Raw genomic sequence first — 25,316 nt, forward strand, 5'->3', positions numbered from 1 at the left:
ATTTAGATGGATGCAGCAGTTGGCTGACATACTGGCTAGTACTGGGCTAATCTTTGTCTGCTCGTTTGATTAAGTTTCCCCATTTTACACATTTTCAGACATCCGATCAAGATTTATATAAAGTTTTGTTTCCTTTAGATATTAAATTAAGTAATTTGCTGACAAATCATTCATGAATGGACTTCATTCCTCAACCCTGTGCAAAATTAATTAATTGCGTTTATTTTCAACTCCATACACATTCATTACTTTCAGGGGCTTTCTAACTAGGGCTGGGCCATATCATACCATTCACGGTAATACCGGTATAATGTTGGGCAACGATAAGAAAATGAAATATCGTGATAGAATATGGGTAAAACGCGCATGCGCAGTGCCTATGTTTTCATACGCACATGGCGGAAAAAGCACTGCGGCGACAGAGAATGAGAAAGGCGAAAGCGGATCGTTGAATGAAACGGATGAACCAGAATTGTTTGGAAAAATGCTGCAGCTTCAGTGGTGTGGAACTGGTTTAGCTTTCGTCCATCAGATACACAACAAAGCACTATTTTTGGTAGAGCATGCAAGCGGGCCGTCGTTATTACCGTGTTTTTTGGAAAATACGGCACACTTAAAATCAATCCTTTGATTTTTCTGAAAATTGACAGTGTCCCTTATAATCCCGTATGGCTTATGTATGAATTCTGGTTGTGTTTACTGACCTCGAAACGATTTTATGTGGTACACGGCGCTCGAAAATCTGTCAAATGTTTTAGTACGACTTTGCTAAGCTATGAAGCCGCACCACTTGATGGATTGTCGGAGCATTACGTCTATCATAGGCAGGAGCCTCGAGGAGTGATACGTACTGTGCTTCAACGTAATATTACAGTATTGTGTGTGTATAACCTCTTTTTAAGATTTCTGGATATTATACATGGTTATGCTGAGGATATGTCGGCCAATTTCCACTGGAAATGCCTTTTGGTTAAACTGTCAGCAAGGAATTTGCACTGTTAAATTTTTATATAACTTTAATGCAAAAAACAGCTTCTTGTTTAAGTGAAAATACATTGATGTTTTGTTTTTTTTGCATTAATAAAGTTGTGGAGTTGTAAAGTATTTTGTCTAGTGTCAATTATATCGTCAGTTATATCGTTATAAATATTTTTGGTCATATCACCCTGCTCTATTTCTAACTTTAATTTTGCAGTCATTAAAAATGTCTAATTTGAACATGCTGATATGTTCTGAATAACAGCATCAGTGATATCAGTGTATAAGTGTTATTGTTCCATAGAAAGGAATCCACATGTCGGGAGTGTTGTTGAATCACAATGGAACTTTCTCTGAAAACAAATCATTTTTATTTTAGTGGTGTATGACCAGGCTGTAGGACTCCTGCATAGGAAGCCAGGATCTATCCCTGTCTTGTCAGTGTGGTTAGATTTACAGCTATGTGCATCTGAGATGCTGCATGTCACAGTCTTCTCATGCCAGAGGCTCCTGCCAGTTATCTGACCGGTGACATGGCTCAGTAGTTATAGCAGTCTGTATGGGATCCTTCATGAGGGAATTCTTTTATGTTACCATAAACATTCCCAAACCTAAAACTGTCTTGGGAGAGACTATGAGGGTATTTTTAATGTTACAAGACCAGTCAGCCAAAGAATGTTGTTTTTTCTTGAACCTCATGTCAGCCCCAGAGAGTAAATCTGCTTGAGCCTGTCAGTCAGGGGTTCCAGGCCCTCTCAGGCCCAGGGCTACAACTTAGAAGAGTTCCTTATCTCTCAGCTGTAAGAGTCTAATGTGGGAATGTTGTGCTTCTGTCCATCTTTGAAAGCCTAAAGCACCTTTGGCAGTTTTAGACGTTAATCTTCAATCAGGAGCCGCCCACCCTACAACAAACATGACATCACCCAGCCCACAGGGCAAATGTGTGTGTGCATGTGTGGTTGTTTGCCTATGTGCTTCTGTGTGTGTGCACATTCAGAGGTCCTTGTGTGGTCTGCCATTATTCACTGATTCACGGCAAACACAGATGTTCATATTTTCTCTCAACAAGAAAAATAATTGGCTCACACTTAGATGGAAAAGGCTTTCATCTGAAAAGAATAGCATGTCTCCCATCGTTCCTTTATTTGAGTCTGAGTATTTTATTGCTTCACCCTCTCTACGCCTACAGCTCCCATTCTCATGCTCTGCTTTAATTTTCTTTCATGTACCATAAGCACCGTCGCCAGCAGTTCAGTGCAGAGACTCTTGGGACTCTCTTGGGTCACACAGTCATTTATCATTTATCATTGATCAAGTATTTCAGACTTTATCAGTTAATTTAAGTAAAATCACAGTGATCAGTGCTATAAAATGTCTTGACATGCCTGGCGTACAGTCATCTTTGGTGAACTTTGACCTGTGAATTTACTCTGTGAGGCTCTTGCAAGTGTTCTTGACAAAGCTGACCTTAAAGGGAACAGACAATGAAAGACCAATAGCTGATAAACACATGCTGTTATCTGTACAGGTGCAACTACAATCCACTGGACATTTTCATTTTGACCTAATGTTTGCATCAATCAATTTTCGCGTTGCTCTCCAATTTTTTCCACTCCATTTATACACGCATTATTGTCTCACTTTCAGCCTCTTCTCATAAACTTTTACTCCCTTTTAATTGTTGCTGTAGTCTGCCCGCTGTGGCCGGGCTCAGTTCACAAAACATTATTGATTGCCGTTTGAGGCGAGGCTATTTAAACAACTTGCTTCTCGCCTGTTTCACATTTCTCCAGTAAGGTTAAATGGATATAACCATTTAGAAATGCTCCCAGCGTTCACTCTTGCATGGAAGTCAACCACTGATTCACTTGGTCACCATAATTTCAGTTCTTCTACTAGGTCTCATCTTTGCAGGATGGGTGAGAACAAAGGTAAGCTGTTTATCTAATTGAGGTCGTCACTCCCTGTAAATCTGTACATTTGTTCATGTGTTTTATTATGTTTTATAGAACTCCCTAAACATATGGGTATTTTAAGACGTATTAAGCAGAAACAGGGAGGTCAGACAGCTTATGGGAATCAGAGGGCAACCTTCAGCTGTACTTTGTATTCTTCCCTGCATTCGGCTCTAGACCATCTGGAGAATTAAATCAATTAGACGGTGATTGAATGGAATTCAAAAGAGAAAATAAAAAGAGAAAATAAACACACTATATTTGGATAAATGTGTGCCCATGTTATATGACATGGTGATAGATGGTGTAGTCGGTTTCAGCAGTGCATGTATCTGTTTTTTAATTTGCTTTAAAAGCAACATAAGCTGTCAAGTGGTCAAAATGTCAGCGTGGGTCGGTGATAACCTATCAGAGATCATTAGTGATAACTGTTGATGCTCGTGGGCCTCTTTGGTAGTCAGCGAGTCAGGAGTTTTTACTGAGCCCGAGGCAATGAGGCACTCATCCTCTCTTCCCATTATGGTAAAGGTGCCTGAGAATGATTTCCTGTAGCTTTGGCCTGAGAGTAATACTTCAGTGAGATGTGTGCATGCTGTTTCTTAAAAGTCCAATTCATGACAAGTCGGGTTTTCCCAAAGTTCCCACAGCAGTACCTTCACGTCTGTTTGTGTTTCTCTTCACAGCTGTCTCTCTAATGCCTGACCTGATTCTTTTTTTTTTTTCTGCCTGTCCCGTTTGGATCTTTAGCCATCAGAATTGTTGTCTGAAGGCCAAGAAAGATGCCAAGTGGATTTATTTTACCAAGTGGATCATCATGGCCTTGCTATATTGGTCCATTTGATTGACCTTTATTATAATTATGTACTGACCTGATTCTCACGTGAAGCCCAACACTTTTAAGTGGCAATCCACAGGCATCTTGTTTTCCTTTCTTCTTTTGCTGACATCTTTAGTACTAATCGCTTATGCTGTGGTGTTATTTTGCAACTTACTTCCTCGAGCTCACTTGTCATTCAGATCCTATCTTCATCACTTTTAACCTGAGGAGTTCAGTAAATGAAATTTCTGAGCTTCTGTTGATTTTTCTGTGTCGGATCAGCAATGTTGTCTATAGTTTCCGATTCCAAGCACATTGTTCTTTCTCTGTTTATTTCCAACAAAGTTCTGTTGCTGCTGGGAACACTGAAGCACATGACTTGCAGTGCTGTGGAGGATGTTTTTTCCTGCAACAGACCTGCCTGACTCTGGCTGTTCACAACAAAATATATAAAAGCTTTGTTGAACTTGTTTCAGTTTGAAGCAGTGCTCTGCAGAGAAGACAGGAAGCAGGAACTTATCTGTATGAAAATGTCACAGATTGTTAATCTACACCTGGATAACAGACTCTTAAATTAAATTACCACTCTTATGAGCTTCCGAGCCCCTAACCTCTAATGAGTATTCCACAGTTGAAGTTGTGCGCGTTCTCATTAAAAAGCTTCCATGTGTTTTCACAGTCAGAGGTGTGATTGTTTTTGACTTGAGAGACACTAACAAGTGTGTAACACCACTCCCAGTGCCAGCGCTACCTTAGTCACAGTCTGGCTGTCTCCCTCCTCTCATACCAACTTTCCAACATTCCTGGTGTCTTTATGCGCTTTAAACTCCACATACTTAGTGCAGTGGACTGGTAGGACATCCAGTGGCCTGTGAAAACATTCTGTGTTCAGTGGGTTTTGCATTCCTCAACACTTTCCGCTTGATTAATATTTAATGGACAATGAATGAACTACAATCACAATGCAGAGCAGATATAAAATCAACGGAGTCTCCTCTGCACCCAAACCTACGGCTCACTGGAGGTGGAGGATGCTCAGAATGTTCTATCAGACCTGATATTATCTGAGTAGGGACTATGCTGATCACTAGAGATAACTTTGTCTGCTCTTGGCTTGTATAGTCTTTCAGCTCGCCCTCTCTGAATTACCACTGCAGGACTCAACATTAAATATTTAAATACATAAATTCTTAGATTTCTTCACTTTCCTCTGAACAAGTTCCAATTTTAGTTGCTCTATAGGTCATTGGACTTGTTGGAAAGTAGCTGCAGACTGTAAATGCACCTTTTGTTTATTTTTGTCAACACCCTGATGGGAGGATGACGACATCATTTCAAACGCTGTTCACAAGTTGTTCATACTCTTTGCTGAACCAGCCCAGGGCAATAGCTGCCTAAACGAAAACAGGTTTTGATGATGCACAGAAAGCTGGAAGGCACTCACCTGCACTGGGAACCTGCTCCTCTTGCCTCCAGCTTGACAGTTTCAGGTAATGAGTAAACAGAAGAAGTGCAAGGCTGTTGAAATACTGTAACCTGAAATAACCGTTTGTGTCTCTAATTAAACAAACAATTGTTGAAGAAGTTTAAAAAGTCTGGTTTCACACACAAGTTTTTGCTCACAAACAGCATACAATGCGACAATTATCTTTTATATTATTTCAATTTTTAAAGAAGTTATAGAAATGGTTACAAAATAGTTAATTCCTATGATCAGATATTTCCTTAATATTGTAGAATCTAGAGTAAAAGATCAGATTTTTGTTTTTTTTCACCCATTAATAGCCTGTCTTTATTCCATGTTCTGGTGACCCATCAAGCTTTAAAACTACCATTCACTGTTTTGTTAGTTGTTTTAAATTTATTTGCATTTGTGAAAAACTGATTTAAAAAGAAGCTGTAACCTGGATGTTCACTGGCTACACCGGAAGAGCCCAAGAAATAGCTGTTGCTGGTCCACTGGCCACTTGGCTAGCAGAAAAGACTTTGCTTTTTCTCAGATATTCAGTTTACTATCATGTGAGACAAGAAAAGTAACAAATTGTTACTTTTTAGGGAGTGATAAGTCATCAGCTGGCATTTTGGTAAGTATTCTACTTTCATCCAGGTGACTAATTTTGGATTACTTCAACAAAGGCACGCACCATCCCTGGTGGATGAATCCCTAGGATCCACTGATGATCCCTTGATTTATACTGAATGAAGTTAACATGACTTTCAGTTTTATATCTCAAACTGATGGTTGCAGGGTGAAGTGGTTAACACAATCAACTTGCATGCAACAGATCCCTACTTTGGCACAAGGAGGAGGCACAAATCCAGCATCAGAGGCCCGCAAGCAAGTGGTTGTGTCAGGAAGGGCATCCAATTTGAGTCCTGCATTAGCTCCATGTGCTGTGTTAAACACTTGGGAAATAAGGGATCAGATGAAAGTACTTAGTTTAATATCTCAAACTCATGCCCTTAGTTAGAGAGATTAGTTTAAGACTAATACTTTTTTGTCTCAGTTAGCAGGATGATCAAGATAGACATTGTTTAAGCTTACTACAAAGACATTCATTTTGACTTTATAAGCATTATAGTGTTTAGCAGAGCACCTCAGTGCCTAAGTATGACATCAAAGAGCTACCCGGCAAACATTTAAACTCTGAACAACCATCTGCTGATGTTTTTTTTTTTTTTTTTGTCATTTTCTATGTTTAAAATGTTCCAAAATTAAAGTTTAACTGATGTTGTGCACCTTACCTCAATGACAGTTCGAGGTAGTCCTTGAACGCACTGAAGCACTGGCATCAATGGGTTTATCATACTGACATCAGGGACAGAGAGGCAATAGTTGTAACAGTCCGACTGTGTAACAGATGAGACAGAACTCAGATGTACATAAATGTAAATGGCTTAAAAATTCTGTTTATTTATAATTATTTATGTATGTTAAAATGGTCTATAAACAATGTCAACATCTGTCTGTCTATGTTTCTGTTTTTTCAGGATGATGATGTTGGCTGCAGACTCTAGATAAAGCATAACAATCCATCTCAGGTGTAACTTTTTTTTGTAGAAAAGAATCCACATTTCAAGTTTACTGGCTATTTTTATTTTCATGGAAGCACGATTGGCACGGTTTGGGGAAAAATACTAGATTTGTGACTGTTGGAATTTTGCAAAGCTTGTAAATAGATTTTGGTCTTTGTACCTCCAAGTCAATTCTATTTAATTGAGTTTTATTTATAGAATGCCATTTCACAACAACAGCTGCCTCAAGACACTTTCTGGTCTAAGGTAAAGCGCTTTGACGGTCTCCATACACAGATACTGAAATGCCTGTGAGGATATTTTTGGAGGAGGGTCTATCACTCAGTCCTTTAGGGCTTCCTGAGCTTGATAACAGAATGTATCTTCTGGTCCCTTTATGTCAACCACATGATTTTAATTTTGGGATGAGCCTGCAGTCTTTTTGGTAATAAAGTTAGAAGATAAACCTGCAAAACAAACAAAAACCCCCCCTGTTAATTATAATACTATATCTTAGAAATAGAGAGGTAGGTCTACCTCATGTTGTAAATAACTGAGAGAAATTTAGACTAATCTTTGCTTCCTTTTTCTTCTTCGTCTTTTAGAACGAACTCTACCCCTAAACTTTTTGAAAAATGATGGCCTTGTGCATAGTGCTTCACTCCATTGCACCATGACTTTGTGAGTGGGTTTGTAAACAATCGCTTCAAGACAGCTGGCACTCCTGGCTTCTGGGCTGGATGCCTTTATTCTGGAGCAGGCAAGCAGTACTTTGTGAATTATAGTTAGATTGTATCAAGGAATCAATAATCAATGGCTCTCTTTACATTAAAGGAGGCGTGGGAGAAGATTAAGGAAGCTAAAACAGAACAAGTGAAGGGTTGAATTCATGCATCTTTATCTGTGTGCTATCTGTTTATCCCCCTCTTTCTGTTCAGCTGTCGATGTTCTCCATCTCTGATTGCCCATTAGTCAAGACATCACTGCGTTGGGGTCACTAGCAGTTAGGAATGTGTTAAGCAAGAGGTGTGCAGAAATGCTGCATGAAGGCAGCCAGGCACACTGATGGAACAAACAGGCTGTAATTACCACACAAAATGTCTGCTCTCTCAGTGAAACTTTGATACACAAACACACACACACAGAGTGCAGGCTGATGTTCTGTTCATGTGCTTACATATTCCTACCCATTTTTACATGCATACAAAAACACCTCTAGTAGTCCAAATGCCCATCTGCCCAGCACTTCTGGCAGGTCCCAGAGGATGTAGCATCCAAGTCCTTATGACCTTCTTCAGTGAGAGGAACCTGTAAATGTGCCCATGGATGCAGCTATAAGCTAAGACTCATCAGCACACGTTCCTTCACCGCATCTCAGCCTCCGTGAACTGTCAGCTTAATGTGGAGCACCAGGCAAAAGTGTATAATCTCCTTAAATAGTATGTCCACTGCTGAACAGTACTGCACACTGCTGATAGGCTGCATATGGCTTTTACTTAGCACATTTTTACGATGACATATTAACTAAGTACAGTGATAAGTTATTAGGCACTGAACATTCACTGGATAGAATTAAAAGAAGTCTTTTAGAGTCTTAAAGCTTTTGATGAGTTCATACGGACTCTTAAGTCTTGCCACGCTGTGCTACTGACAGAAAAGGCTTAAGCTATTATAATGACAGATGCACAAAAAGTAATCAAATTTTGATTGCAGCTGTTTTTACTAAAAATGACACAGAATCAAAGGGACGAGGAGTGCAACATGAGAATATATTAATATTAATAGTGTTGATGCATATTATTTTCAGTGGTTGATAGAACTGGTAATGTTAGATAATACTTATAAGTGATAAGACCTATAAATAAGCATTTTTAAAAAAAGATTATATTGTGTACAAAAAATATCGCATAGCATATTTATAGTAAACAATATTGCCTAAACCATATGACAAGTCACATAACTAATATTACAGGTAAAATTAATATTACAGGTGGTTATTTAAAATGTATATGTACAGGTAGTCCACATAAACATGACTTATAAATAGGCCTGTTCTTTGTAGTTTTTCACAACTAGTGGTAAGATGTTTTATTTCTTATGTCTAATTATTGTCTTATCAGTCTTCTGTGAAGCACTTTAAACTGTAATAACCTGGATAAAAGGTAATATACAAACAGGTGATTAATAACATGAAGAAATGCTTAAATTTGTTAGTTGTCCTTCTTTCCTAATACTTGTGTATGCATAAGAGGACACAGGCAAAACACATTTCCTATTACCGGTTATTGCTATTCTGTCGATTGAAAGTCGAAGGCGGTGAGGGCAGTAAAGAAGACAATGAGCAGGTACAGCTATTTTATTTGAAAAGAAAATGCATTTGACACCTTTGTTAGATGTGGCAAATGAAATGTTTTTGTAAGAAACAATTTAATTTTGTTTCCCAGGTCAGCCTAGATGTGCATCCTGTGACTTTATTTAACTTGAAACCTCAATATCCGATTAACTGAACCACACTTGGGCAGCACAAACAAATCGTGCCGCCTAATGCATCATGATTGCAAACTGCAACAGCAGTAGTCTTTGTTCAGAGTTATCCATTAGCTCTCAATGAAATACAATTCAGTGGTAAAGACCGAGCAAAGATAAAGGGAAATCCACATCAATCAGATGACCCCGTATGAGGAAGCACTTGGCAACAGTGGGAAGGAAAAACTCCCTTTTAACAGGAAGAAACCTCTGGGAGAACCAGGCTGAGGGAGAGACCATGCCTGGTTGGGGATGAGGGGTGGAAGACAGGACAAAACACAGACTGAGGAAGAGAGTCAGAGATTAATAATAACTCATGATTAAATGCAGAGTGCTGTATAAACACATGGTGAGTGAAAAGAGGTGAAACAAGGTCCATACTAGCCGCAAGCCTGTTGTAATATAGTGTGGGAGGGTTCAGGGTCACCTGATCCAGCCTTAACGGTAAACTTATTCAAAAAGAGAGGTATGCTCTTCTTCCCATTCTACTTTAAAATATTATAGGCCTGCAGTCTGAGAGCAAAGTCCTTTAATGGGAAGATATGGTAATACGATGTCTTTAAGATACGATGGGGCCTGATTATTCAAGGCTTTGTGTGTTAGGAGAAGGATTTTAAATTCAATTCTGGGGTTAACAGAGAGCCAATGAAGAGAAGCCAATATAGGAGAAATATACTCTCTCTTTCTACTCCCTGTCAATACTCTTGCTGCAGCGTTTTTGATCAACTGAAGGCTTTTTAGGGAGTTTTTAGGACAACCTGATTATAATAATCCAGCCTAGAAGTAATAAATGCATGAACTAGTTGTTCAGCATCACTCTGAGACACGATATTTCAAATTTTTGAGTTACTGTGTAAATGCAAGAAAACAGTCCCACATAATTGTTTAATATACACACTGGAGGAAATATCCTGGTTAGAAATGACTCCAAGATTCCTCACAGTGTTACTGGAGGCCAAGGTAATACCTTCCAGAAGTAAGTATCTGGTTAAACACAGTAAAAAGATACAGTAACCTTTGTTTTATCTGAATTTAGGAAATTAGAGGCCATCCAGGACGTTATGCCTTTAAGACATTTCTGCAGTTTAACTAATTGGTGTGTAACTTCTGGCTTCATGGATAAAGCTGGGTATCATCTGCATGGCAATGAAAACGCTATGCCTTATAATGATACTTCCTAGGGGAAACATGTATAATGTAAACAGAATTGGTCTTAGCACAGAACCATGGAAATCCACAGTTAACCTTAGTGTGTGAGACTACTGCCTCTCCATTTACAAGAACGAACTGGAGTCTCTAAAATAGATATGATAGAAACCACTGCAGCAAAGTAACTTAAACACTACTTAACATCGCATGCTCTACAGTCTGTAAAAATATTATGGTGAATGGTTCTGAATCCTGCACAGAGATGAGTCAACTGTCACTAAAGCTGTTTCTGTACTGTGATGAGCTCTGAAATCTGATGGAAACTCTTCAAATATGCCATTCCTTTGCAAATGATCAGTTGACAGTTTTATAACTACTCTTTCAAGAATTTTTGAGATTAAAGGAAGGTTGGAGATTGACCTATAATTAGCTGAGACAGCGGGGTCAAGTGATGGCTCTTTAAGTAATGGTTTAATTACTGCCACCTTAAAGGCCTGTGGTACGTAGCCCAGTTATAGAGATAGATTGATCATATTTAAGATTGAAGCATTAATTAATGGTAGGACTTCTTTGAGCCATCTTGCAGGAATGGAATCTGATTGATATGTTGATGGTTTGGAGGAAGTAATTGCCAACCTTAACTCAAAAAAATGAATTGGAGAGAGAATCTAAAAAAATATCAGTTGTATTGAAAATACCTGTACATAATGATACGTCTGGGATGGTTATGAGCATTCTTTCTCTAATGGTTAAAGTTTTATTTGTGAAGAAATTCCTTAAGTCATTACTAGTTAAGGTTAAAGGAATGCTTGGCTAAACTGAACTCAGACTTTTTGTCAGCCTGGCTACAGTGCTTAAAGAAACCTAGGGTTGTTATTATTTTCAATCAGTGATGAATAGTAAGATGTCCTAGCTTTATGGAAGGCTTATATATATATATATATATATATATATATATATATATATATATATATATATATATATATATATATATATATATATATATATATAGCAACAAATTCTTTTTCCAGGCTAAATGAAAATTTTCTTAATTAGTGAGATGCCATTTCCCTTCCAATTTATGAGTTATCTGCTTTAAGGCGCACTGTTTCTGTCTCTATTTTTGATCTGTACCAGCTTCTAAGGGGAATGTCTGTTATTTAGGCTATGTGACTGTGTCTGGAGCTTTGCAGACAGATTGAAAATCTCATAAAGTTCATTGCTGTGTGTGGTGCCTATCATATTGTTCCATTATTTTTATACTGTAATTTGATAGCAGCAATAGCAGATTTAACTAAATTATGATTAGTTTTCTGATACTCTTTCTGATATGTGTGTTTTTAAAAAGAAAGCACAAAATACATAGAACAAAAGAAATGAGTCATGGATATCGTGTGATCGAGTGACGATGGGAATAGCTACAGCGTTGACACTTTAATCTTAATGTTTCTCAGCTGACCAGAGACATAATGGGTGCTGTCGAAGGACGCACAGGCAGCAGCTGGGGCACAATGAGGCTGAAAAGTGCATCTGCTGCCTCAACCAGTAGTCAAAGAGGTTGGGGGAATGAGGGCTTGAAGTGACTAGAAAGAATAGTGGGTGTGTTTACCATGAGAGCAGGTTGTGAGAGCAGGAAGTGTTCAGTAGATTGACATCTAGAGAAAGGAAACAGAAGGAGCAAAAAAGGAGAGGTATACATCTGTGCTTTTCCCACATTCAACCATCAAGCCAGTCACCAGAGCTTTGTGTTTTAAGGCTTGTCTTTGGGGATCTGTCCCATTCCTTGGTCCTTGACACACAAATGCCACCTATTTTCAAACTGCTGTAACCTCTCCAAACAGTTGTCTATACATACATATGACAATATGAAAGAGTCATTATGAATTTATTGCAGTGCTTGTATCAGTTGATTCTGTTAACTCTGCAATTCTCTCAATTCTGTAACCTTCACTGACCTGAATTAAAAGGATGTAAATGATACAGATATACTGTACCTCTTCCTTTAACCCCATTCCAACAATTGTATCTCTAAAAATAAACTCTCCAAACACACTTTCAAACTGAACACCAGAATGAGGAAGAAAGGTGGTTTAAGTGACTTTGATTGTGGCATGGTTGACAGGCTGGTCTAAGGATTTCTGAAATCTACTGGGATTTTCTCACACAGTCTTGAGGATTTACAGAGAACTGTTTGAAAAAGAGAAAATGTCCAGTGAGTGTTCTGAGTGAGAATGCCCTGTTTATGCCAGAGGTCAGAGGAGAATGGCCAGAATACTTCCAGATAACAGGAAATCAACAATAACTCAAATAAACACTCATTATAGCCAAAGTATGCAAAAGAGGATCTTTGAACACGCAACACATCAAACCTTGAACCAGATGGGCTACAACAGCAGAAGATGACACTTGATGTCATTTCTGTCACCTAAGAACAGGAAACTGAAGGTACGAGTTACACAGGGTCAGCAAAATTGGACAAGAGAAGACTGGAAAAACATTGTCTTTGTTGTTGCTGACCATCTCTACCTTTTATGACACAGTGTACCCATGTTCTCATGTATGCTTCCAGCAGGATAACATGCCATGTCACAAATGATCTCAAACTGGTTTCTTATACGTGACAGAACTAACTGCTGTGTTATAAGTCATGTATAAGTGGCCAGTCAGCGTAAAAAACAGCACCAATAATACGAATATTACTAGTATTACCCAATAATATTACCCAATCCACTTAGTAAAGTAGATTCAGTACTAGAGGTTGGTGCTTAAATATTTATACAATCATAAAACACCTTTATGTCATCATAATGCACTCTACCTACTCCCCTCATCAGCAGCACATACACATTGATGTCTTGTCTTATATTTCGCTGCACCCCCTCAGTCTGTGCACCTCAGTCTTTTCCAGAGGGTGATTGGCTGTGTCGGCATTATCCTTAAAGAGATGGTGAGTGACTAAAAAAAGGGAAGTAAAAATGTCTTTTTAATGTCCTCCATCACTCGTTCTAAGTGTCTGTCCACACAAAAGAATCCAGTGACACACCAAGAAATTATTGATCATAGTATAAGTTACTTGAAGGGCATATTAAGATGACCAGGTGAGCTGCAGCTTTCTTAGTTTAAAATGTAAGCTTATATATTGTAGCTACATTATTATTGATGCCCAAATATGCTTTGGCCATTAAGCTTGGTTAAAAGCATCATTTTGCCCATTATATATTCTCATAGAGGAAATTATGTTCTTCTTAATCATTAATTTAACAAATACACAACAGATGATAATTCTATTAAAACCTTTTTGGGCTGCTAATTTTGCTTGTTTAATCTTACCCGGTAACAGTAAAAATTAATTATGCTTAATACATATTTATGCAGGTTTTAATTAAATGTCTCACAAGAATGTAATATAAAACAAAGTAGGAGTGCATGTTTTATTTAAAAAATGTAATGACTAAAAAAAAAAAATCACTGTGTAACCTGGAGAAGTAATAGCATTACAGTAATATCTAAAACCCCTCCAGCACTGTTCGTGTGGGACACAAACTAATCCACCCTGACACTGAACCAGACGCTTGCTCCTATTCAAGCTGCAGCAGCGGCAGGAGCAGCAGTGAATGCCTCTGTCATTCAGTCAGATGGGAAATCCATCCAGAGAACCATGGCTCTGTGTGTTTTCACCCAGTCCACTCCCCTCTGCTGACTGCAACTGTACCCGATTCCGCCCCAGCTTTGATCAATTCACTTCAAACAGCCACACTGACTCGTTCTGCTTCTCATAAAGCTAACTCTCAGTCCCGATGGCCCTCCATCTCCAGAGGAGCAAAACCCTCTCAGCATCCGTCTGGAACCCATCCGAGCGTAAGGGGATACACAGAGAGAGGCCATATTTCACCTCCATCCTTCACCTCCCACCTGCACCTCACTCACGCACACTCGACAGATGCCATCATTTATGAATGACTTTATTTATAAACAAGATCCAGCCCGCTCTTTTTCTCGCTGCTGCAACTTTTGTGGATGTGAAATTGCACTTGAAGTAGCGTCTTGTCTATCTGTTGGCCTCCCGTGGGGGTTGCAGAGCGGGGAGCTGGGGTGGCGGGGGTGCATAGATAGCTGAATGATAGAGATGCGCTTGCATGGCTGTGCAGCAGAGGAAGTGGAGCAGAGGATCCCCCTTTTTCACTCAAGTTTTCCTTTCATATATATGTGGTTGTAGCTGCTGACTGAATATTCTCACCTCTGCTTTCTTATCAGACTGACAGCTGTGGACAGAGAAGCCGCAGTCAGTGTTATTACAAGTTTTAATGAAAAGCTTCCAGACTGGGTACAAATTCCGAACGGAGAATATGAAACTCAAAGGTGTAGGGGAGTGGGAATAAAGGATGTGATCACTCCTTTTTTACAGGTGAAAAGGAATATAAAGACATGAATTTGAATACTGTGTATGTGTGTGCGTGTAAGAGAGAGAGAGGTGATATTTGAGCAAGGCTGAGAGCTTTTCAAAGCAGATTTCATTGTGGCATGGCAGTCCCCAGTGCTCAAAGAATTTGGTGTCAGTGGGTGATGCTGGCAGCGTTGGCAGATAACTTGAAACGACTTGGAGAGTTTTCACAGACTGTCAGAATTGGCGCTTTAAAACAAAACAAAACACATTCTCCATCCTCACCAGATGGAGGTGGTGTTAAGGTGGTACAGACTCGGAAAACTGCAGCCACTGGGGTTTAAGCCAACTTTTTTCAAACCATTTTTAACCTTGAGTCAAGTGATGACTGTGTAAAAAAAACAAAGATGGACATACCCACCGTAATGTCGCACACTGGTTTTAGAAGCCTCAGCATTAGCATTTTGGCACCATCATGTTTGCATGGTCAAGTGAACGTGTGTGGATGATAGGGTAGACTTGGCTAACAAACATAAATACCTGCTAATTAGTGCTCAGTAATTTACAATCACTCACTACAACTGTACTGGGAACACAATCCTCCACACAGCAAGCCATAAAAATTGCATTAAATATGCTCCAAAAGGCTTTAACACCACAGTCCCAGTAGGCGAGTTGAGTTCTGTGACTGGAATTAAGGAGAGGTGAAGCCTGGTAGACAGCTGCAGCCCCACCACCCCATGTCAGAATCCACCTGCTGGGTAGATCAGCCCTGGTGTTTGCCACTAAGTTTAAACTAGTGTGTATAATCTGCAAGGATAAATGCCTCTTTTATTTATGTGCAGCATAGGGCTTGGTGTTGAATTTCATTTCCTGGATGAATGGGTGGATTTGTGGTCGAGCTGTGTGTGTTGACAAACTTGATTAAATAAGCAAGTATTAAATAAGCAGGTTATCTATTAAGTATCATGCTGAGCCCCAGAGTGCTTGGGCTCTCGCACTGTGGGGCCTCTGGATGTCTGGGGCCTGGATCTCCTCCATGCCTGCTTCATGCCCTGGTTGGACGGGGCTATGGCTCCCTACACCCTCTAGAAGACCGTTGGTGAAACCTTTTGAATACAAGTGCGCTGATCCACACAGGTGTGCACACAGTTGTTCACTGTCCATAGACATAAACTACACCTTTCTTGGCTGCTACCTCAAAGCACATTGTGCGCTGTCGGTCCTGTGTGCTCCACAACATTCAATATTTAGTATTTACTGCTGTTTACACTTAGCTAGATTAATGCGATGGTGTTGTGTTTATTATGTTGCTCTCTTTTTTTGCTTTTTCTCTCAACAGGCGATCAAGGAGTTTTTTTCTCTCTCTTTCTCTTTTTAAGTGCCCTTTCTCACTGTCCCTCTTTTTTTCTTTTCCTTCATCTTTCTTTCTCCCTTTCCTATCCTCTAGTCATGTCTGTCCCGTCTGTAACAACTGAAAATAAAATAAAATAAATAATAACAACAAAGGTCGATCAAATGAACCAATACGGCAAGGCCGTGATGATCCACTTGGTAAAGTAAATCCATTGGGTATCCTTGTTGGCCTTCAGACAACAATTCTGACGGCTAAAGAACCAAATGGGACAGGCAAAAAAAAGCTGAGCGACTGTGAAATTATCTTTTAAATTCCCAAATTTGCAGAAGATTTTTAACCATGTAGTTAAAATGTACACAGTATGGCAACATTACATTGATTTTTTTTTTCTTCTTCTCAAATATTTTTCTATATTTTGGCCAGAAAATCACTGATTTAATTTTATAACTAATGTTTTATTTTGTTTTATCTCATTTTTAAGTCCTTTTTTTAAAAAAAAATCAGGGTTTAAAATTGCAATCCTACAAGCTAATGATCCTTGTGAAAAATTACTCCTCCTCTAAGATTCTTCTCTATCTGAAGTTGAGCCTACAAACACAAAACAAAAAGATGGATCTATGTTGGAGATATTAAAACCAGCTTTTTGTTTGAGCTGCAAAATGACTGTGCATGGAAAAAAAAAAGCAAAAACAAAAAACTGTTATGAAGATGGTATTTGTTGTCCTTTAATTCTGGTCTGTTTTTTTAAAATTTGGATTTGGTGGATTTGGACCCACCAGTCTGCTGCTTCTATTGAAGCAGATGAACCTCGGTGATTGGGGTAAGCCTGGAGACTATAAAAAAGATGAAAACTGGGTGTGTGCGTGCCTCCTGTACATAACCAGAAGTCATTCACAACTACTTGAGTTCCTCACACAAACAAACGCTTGGGAGTTTTTATATTATAACATCTAAACACACAAAGATCCCCAAATGTTTAAGAGTAGCCCAATGTAGACTCCCACACCAGTCACCTATTTCTCAAACAGTTCGCAGGGGAAAACCAAAGTACTGACACATCTGGTGTGTTGTTGTTGTTTTTTTAAAGCTAGACAGGGAATATATCAAAAGATGAAGTGAGAGACAAAGAAGCATAGTGATCTTTAAAAGAAAAACACAAGTTGAACCACAGACACAGGAGATGAAATGCATAGCTGTTACTGTGATGGAATGAAAGTGTGTCTGTGTGTGAAGCAAGGAGTAGGGGTGAGGAGAAGCTGAAAGGGGACACAGTATTCTATCTCTATACCCCTGGGGCAACCAGGAGACAGACAGTAATGCTGCTCTGTCTCCAGCCTGCGCTGTCAGTACTTTGGCTGGCCCTTCTTTTCAACCTTCGATTGGATGACAGACACAGGTATTAACTCCTTGGCAGCAGAGCTCAGAGCAGATCTGTGGAAGGTGTTTTATGCTCTTCAAAGGCTGCACTTCCTCCACAGGGAAAGTGTGGGGGCTTTGATCAATATCTTCTGCGTATAGGCTGCAGACATGCAAGGTTAATGGCCATTTAACCCAGTGTCACCTCCACTGTCCTGGCTGTGCACTAATGCGTTTGAAAACTTGACACAGCCATCTCCATTACAAATCGGTAGCTTTACCTGTGTGTGAGAAGTGTGTGTGTGTGTAATATATGTCAACCTGAAAGAGCAGCAAAAGATGTAAGCATAGATCAGAGTTCAGGCCAGCCGGGGTTTGGTAATTACAGGATTATTATTTTTCTTGTTTTTGGTGGCTGTGGCTCCAAAGATGGAGCAGGTCATCAGCCAAGCAGGAGGTCAGTGATTCGATCCTTAGCGTTCCCGGCTTGCACGACAAACTGTCAATATACTGAATGCCAAAACTCCCTAGGATGTGTGTGTGTGTGTGTTTGTGTGTGTGATAAGAAAGAGGTGTATGCAACGAATAAAAAAACGTGAATGTGGTGGAGAGTGGTCAGTAAGACCAGAAAAGTGTTAAAATTTATGTAAGAATAGCTCCAGTTCATTGGCTTACATGTGTTCCATCTTTTTCACTTCATTACATTTCGTTTTCATTAAGGAATTCATTGACTCAAGCTTCTCATATAAAGTGTATGTCAAGTATGTCTGAGCTGTAAATAGTCTAATTAAGATATTGCACAAAATCTGGCAAAGATTTCATGTCGTGGCGTAATATGAATGTTGCAATTGCAGTATTAGCTTTCAGGTCCAATATTTTTTAGACACTTTCAACATTTTGATGGGATACGCACAAGGTCAAGTCTCTACAATATATAACTTTATTTAAAAGCTAAAATTAAACATAGCTAATTTCTCTTTGACTATTAATGAATTACATATAGGTACTTATGAATTAGTTGTAGGTGAATGAATGATTCATAAAAAAGATGAAATAAAAATGAATGATTTTTCATGTATGAATGAGTATGAAATCATGGCATGAAACTCTGAACATGCAGATTAATTAATTAATTAATTAGTTTCACACGAGGTAGTCTATTTTTGAAATTGGAGGCAAAGAAGTAAAAGTTATTTCACCTGGTGAAGAAATAGGCTGGCACAGTAACACTGTGTTAAGTCACAATGTGATATTTTTACACATTTTTGCATGGATTGATCAAACTAAAATTACAAAGATTTTTAAGCAAGAACAGTGAGATGCGAAGTTTTTAAAAATAATGTTATAAATGTGTGTTAAACTTGTAATTAAAACTAAGAAAGTAAACAGATAAATGCAAAATCAAGCCGATAATTGGTGCGATCACGTTTCCTTAGCAAATTCTGCCTGTTACAGCTGCAGCACTCTTGTTGCAGCAGTTTCTGTTCTTATCACTCAAAGATGGGTCTTGATTGCTTTGGCTGTAATGTGCTGTGTGTTGTTGCAGATTTAGATTGGTAATAATCTGATGCCTCTTTGATGGACGGATAAGATTGCAAATATAATCTCTTTGCTTTTTTTCCCAAAATGTTAGCTTTCTCTTTAAACAGCATTATTATGAAATGACAATTTAGCACTGCACAAATCAGCGTAACCTTGTCAGTGATGAATTAAATAGCTGAAGCAGGGACATGTTAGCTTTCCCCAGTATGACATGGGAAACATATCATGTAGGAGTAAAAATTAGAAGTATTTATTGGCAGGTCGATATTATTGGCCAATATCAGTTATTTACTGATAAATTAGTAGTATCCTTTATAATTGCTGATGACTGCAGAAAATTAAAGACCAGAGAAACAGCCAATCGTGTTAGGAGTGTTGACATTGCATAGTTTATTCACAAGAGGGCACTCTGCAGCTTCCCTCTTTGGTGATGTGTTTGGAATGCTACAAACACAATATCCACCTGGGAAAAAAAAAAGACTAAATAAATACACATAAAAATTGTTCAGGAACCAGTTTGCTTTGTGTATCTGAATAATAGGGAATAAAAATACTGGCTGATATATCAGAATATTGGATTTTTGTATCACCAAATATCGGCATTGATATCGGTCTAAAAATCCTATACTGGTCGGGCTCTATCAAAAATGTAACATAAATTATCCAAACTTGCTGGACAGTACTTCTGAATATGTATTTCTGAAAAACCAGATGATATTAAAAGTGAAAAAAAATCTCGAATTTGCAATATATGTCGTACTTTTATCTACTGGTTAGATTTTTTTGCATGACAGTTTAGATAAGGTCAGTGGCTCGATGTGCACCTGTATGGCTTCAAGATGTGGACTTCAAAAAGAACGCAGGCTTACATTCACATAAAACACACGCTGTCTTGTACAGTAGTAGGCTACATTAGGTCAGAGTAACTACTTCCTCTCAAATGGTGTCTTGGCAGCTGTATGTTTATTTCTATTTGAGCTGAGCCTTAATTAAGAAGAAATCACAACACATCTTGGAGCTTCAGTGTTTGAAAGTCTTCTCAACCTCTTAAAGGTTGGAGCACCAACTCTCCTTTTAGTCACCTCTAATCAGCAATGCACTGGAGTGCCTTCAGTCTCCTGCTCTCTTCTTTCTTTCTTCCTTTCTAAGGCCTCGCAATGAAGCCATTTGCATCCCCCAGGTTGCTAAGATACTCTGCCACCGCGACTTAAAATGTTTTCCCTTCACACTGAAGGTGGATTTCAAGAGGAAAACAGCTGAAGGAGAAGAAAAAAGATCCCGTTTTCGCTAATTTGGTGACATTTGGGAGGGTGTTCGTTACCCTGCCTTTGTCTGCATGGGTGTTTTTCAGGATTTCTATATGGCCTAATGAGGCTCTTAGTTGCTGTTGACTCCCTGCCATATGTGCATGAACACATCAGACAGCTTAGAGGCAAAGACTACCCCCCCCCCACACACACACACACTCATAATGGTTGGCTTTTTAGCTGCGCCTGAAATAAGCATTCAACAAAAACAGGAAGAAGGAGATCATTCCTGCTGTGATATTACAGATTAATGTATTGATAAATATAAGGTTTTTTGAAGTGTTGGATTCCCAAAGAATCTGCCCTGTTACATGTTCTGTTTGTGTGTTATTGTGATTTTTTTTTCTTCTCAGCTCTATCAGAAAATGAGGTTTTCACAGAAGAGCTTTTGAATGAGCAGATAGAGAGCTGTCATGTCTCAGATAGATTGTCCCTACAGGAGAGTCGATGTGTCAAGGGACAGGAGGCATAAATGAAGTCATACCGCAAACCCTCAAGTCTTATTACTGTACATTAGCGCTCCACTAAGTTCCTGTCCGCCTCAGCATCCTCTGGGACGTTTCTGGCCTTTGATGAAGCTCAAGTGACGGCAGACAAGGACTGCTTTCCTCCTAACTCTGTCATTATGTTTAGGTGCAACCTCTTGTGTGGTTCTGCAGTGTGGCTTTGCACTAATTAGTCCTGTGGATATGAATGCAGAAATCCACTTTCCACTGTGAGAGATCTCCTGTACTAAATTAGGCTAATGCTAGGCTAATGCTAATGTTTAAGGAGGTTTTGTGAGGGGTGTTTTATGCCTGTCCTTGGCACGGCGTGGCAGGGCCCCGCTCCTTGCCAGGCGTGATGATTTTTAGTGGTTCCTGCCAGGTTACGCTCCCCTCCCACACTCTTCTGGCCCATCCATCTCATGCTGCCTATGTCTGAAATTCAATTGACCTTTTGTTCCACCTCACAGTGAATGGGCACAGGCCAACTTCACCAATAGCCAACCCAGCCAGAGCTCTCATACCTCTTTATTTGATCTGTCCTGCCGAGTCCAGTGCTTTCATTACCTACCCAAACACCCACTCCAACCCTACCCTCAGTGACATCCTCTTTTATCTCTGGTCATGTCTTTATGCTGGAGAAATGGCAGGAGAAAATGCTTTCTCCCCATTCTTCTTCTCGTTTTTTTCCTCGTGCTCTTGATTGTTATGTTGATTGGTTTTTATTTGCGCCTGCTCGGCTTCTTTTAAACACAGCACTTTTCTCCGCTCCCTCAGAGGACTTTTTTCCCCGACTTTGCAAAAATGCTGAGGTAGCTTTCCTGTCGTTCAGGGCAGAGGAGCTCTGAATTGCTGTGCTGTGACAAGCCCTGCCGTGACCATGACCTGTCAATCATTTTGATCTTTGGGACTGACAAATTGATCCCAATGGCCTCATTTCAGCTTCTAATTACATGTTGAGTCAAACTAGTACTGTTGTCTGAACTTTGCTTCATCTGACGTCTTTTTCTCTTCATCTTGATTTTGCTTTAATCCCCTGGTTGCTACTCTCTCTCTCTGTTGCAAAAAACCGCTACACGCCCTAGCTCCGGCATCAAACTCATTAAATCTTTTTTGTCCCTACTCCACCCCCACAGGGGTGTCTCATTTCTTCTTCATCTCTAACCTTAGTACAGGTCTGCTGCACTGCGATACATACTAAAGACCGACTTCAGCAGCTACAGCACCTCATGTGTGACCGCTACCCATCACAGCTTGCTGTCTTACAAAGTGAGCTTTGCTGAGTGTCGGACTTGGCATCCTTTTCTGGGGATGTGGTTGTGTGTGCTTGTGTTAGTCCTGCTCTCTCAGCAATACAGAACTGTAGCAATATTGTGTTAATAAGATGAAGAGGAGACTATGAATTCCTGATAATGCCCTGCAAGGTGTAGGCTAAAATTACTTTTTCTTTCCTGTATATTGCACTGAAATTACAACATAAATATTTTAAAGTTAGCAAAGGAATGTTGTTAAATGTATTTTGCCCAGCATCCTTAAGGATTTTGCAGAGTTCAATTGTTGTGGAGTTGCTGCTTGAGAGCATTCCTAATTTAGATTTAATGTATTATTTGTGTCTTCTGTTCTATGTCCAGGTGCATGAGGATGTGCAAAGCTGATCAAACATGCCATTAGCTCAGAAGTGCAGTGCTGCAGCTAAACTTGGTTTCTATGCATCAAATTTAAAAAACAAAACAAAACACATGTATTACTGGTTTTTTAAGCTGCTGTAGTCTACTTGTGGTTACAATCCACTTGAAAGCTCACTTGCAACCCACCTCTATTTGTCTGTGCTGGGTTCCTACTGTTCCTCCTCCCACCTCCAACTATTCAGAAGGGCAGGGAGGTCCTAAACAGGGCCATATAAGAACTACAAATTACTGTAAATGGAAACAATAATCTTCTTTTGACAAGCATCATTCATGTGTTAAAGAGTCAGCCAGCAGATAAATGGTTGTGTGCATGTGGTGAGCAAGATTTTATAAAAATTAATTGAATGCTATTTTGAAACGCACTATCTAGTCACCACACTGTGAGAATGTGGTAATATGTATTATTGCCAGCTGCAGGGGGTAGTAATTTGTATAAACAATGATATCAAAGTCAGTTGTGTTAAACCGAGAGAAATCTGAAGCCACTGTAAACAAAGCATACTCGTTTTTTCACTGATTTAATTGATATTTCAGGTAATTTTTTAAGCGTTTGATGTTAATGTGGATTCTTAGTGACAAACAAATGTAAATAAAACCATTTCAGCTTGTGAGGATGTGACAGGCAGCCTGTTGCATTGTTCTCAAAGAGCAATGAGCAGGTCACTACAGGACAGCAAGCTGAATGATGGGGTTGCGGGCAGCGTGCAGCTATTGTCACATACTCATTCCATCATTAACAAAGAGAACATAGTGATGCAGGGTGTAGTGCTTTTGTGCAGAACACCAGACTAAAGCATGCAGCTCTAACAGTCTGTTTATTGTGTGGCAGGTCAGGTTTGGTATGAAGCACAGACACACCAAACAAACATAAACTTTGGTTTTGTATAAATATTAAAAATCATCAGCTTGTATGAACCTAAATCATATGTTTAATCTTCCAAAGCGTTTAATATTTATTTACGGTGTAATGTGATTTGCTAATTTTGGCAGATTTGATGCACAATGTGACAAACGTTTGAGTTATGGAGGCTTGAAATTTATGCAGAACATAAGGTCTACAGCAGCTTCTGACGGTAGGAGGGAGGGTGCCCGTGGCCGCAGCCACACATCTACGAGAGCCCAGATATTTTTACAAGCCTCCTAATGAGAGCTGCAAGTGAGCAGGAACTGTGGAAGTGAGCAACTTGTGGAAGTACAGAGGCGCCACTCTGCCCTCAAATTTGATCAAGGTACAAAATTGAAAAGCAAGAGTGGTGAGAAGCGTGTGAGCGCATGTGAATCTCATAGAGTCTAAAAGAAAATGGAAGATTTTAAATCAAGGACCATTTGCAAGTGAGACAGAAAGAGGGATGAGATGAGAGAATTAAGGGGTTCAACCTTTAGTTTGGCCTTTGTGCTGGCATTCGCTGTCGTTTCAAGATGATTATGGATCGTATGTACCAGTCCTCCAATTCTCAAGCCACTATAATTCACCTTTGTGTGTATGCGTGTGTATGTGTGTGTGCTGCTATGACTAACTCCTCAACATTCCTCCTGAAGTACTGTGACAGAAGAGGCACAGCTGTGTGGAAGCCCAAGAGAAAAAGATGCACAAATATGTGCACATAACTGCTAAGATCAAGGTTCATTTACATCTGGAGAGTGTGTTCGAGCTGCAGCATGTCGATGTGTGTGCCACACTGCCCGCTTTAATGGGCTATTCATCTATTAATGACCTTTGGATCACTTTCCGGGGGTGTGCAGTATGTTTCTAATTGACAGAGTAGGCCATATGGTTGGGATGCAGAGTCTTGCAGCGTTAAATCAGGTTAAAAACAGTTAGGAATTTCCCCAAAGACACCATGACCTTACGCCATATGTTATTGTGTGTTCACAGGTTCTTCTTATTACGATAATGTGAGGCCGTTGGCGTATCCTGATTCAGATGCAGTGCTTATCTGTTTCGACATCAGCCGTCCAGAGACTTTGGACAGTGTCATAAAGAAGGTCAGTATTTTTTACTCCCCCTCTCAATACTTTGGATCAGCATTTAATATTGCAGTGAAAGTGGAGAACCAACGAAAAACCAATTCAATTCACTTTTTCCTGATCAGCATCTTGTATCGACTTAGATTTCTGTGCCAGCAGCTTTTCACGGCTTAACAATGGAGCAAATGAGCACTGAGGTTAAAGCCTCGCTTTCCTTTATCTCATCAAAACGTCCATGGATACTTGACCCGTGTCCCTGCAAGCAATAGAAGGTCAATGCGAAGAATGAAATAAGAGGGCTTGCAGGTTCAAGAGGAATATCAGATACGCATATTAGACACACCAGACATATCAGAGAAGACATTTCAGAGAATGTTGAGGAGTGTTAGAAACAGACTTTCTGTGAATATTTAAAATATAAAATCTGAGTTTTATGCTGAATACTTCACTTGTTGGTGTCTGTTAACATTTGCAAGGTGGCTAATGGCTGGGAACAGTGCAGTTGGGATGGGTGTAATAGCCGGGTGGCGTCATCAAATGTGGTTTTGGACGTGTTTTTACAGCCAGTGGCAGATTGTGTGCCCACATAGTATAGTGAAACACCCATGGTGTAATTATACCCAACTTAATGGGTCTGTTTGCATGCATGTGTATCATGAAAAGCAGACCTGTGCCTTTTAGTGGTGTCTCATCTTGAAGCCATGTGTGTGTGAGTTTGCCTTTGAACTGCACCCCTTGTGGGCTGAAGACAGTTCCCATGGCTGGTCTGTTGACGTGTTTAGTGGTCTGAAG

At 39.6% G+C, this 25,316-nt stretch overlaps 1 protein-coding gene across 1 annotated transcript in view; it reads left to right on the forward strand.

The window, feature by feature from the left end:
* The window catches only part of rnd2 (Rho family GTPase 2), a 32,573-nt gene that overhangs the window by 1,384 nt on the left and 5,873 nt on the right, over nt 1–25,316 (forward strand). Inside the window, exon 3 of the mRNA XM_084925361.1 lies at nt 24,433–24,542. Coding sequence (XP_084781487.1) covers nt 24,433–24,542 — 110 coding nt within the window. The remainder of the gene's footprint in view (nt 1–24,432; nt 24,543–25,316) is intronic.

Source organism: Perissodus microlepis, chromosome 4 (genome assembly GCF_051167445.1).
Source record: "Perissodus microlepis isolate ML-2025 ecotype Zambia chromosome 4, ASM5116744v1, whole genome shotgun sequence".
NCBI lineage: Eukaryota > Metazoa > Chordata > Actinopteri > Cichliformes > Cichlidae > Perissodus > Perissodus microlepis.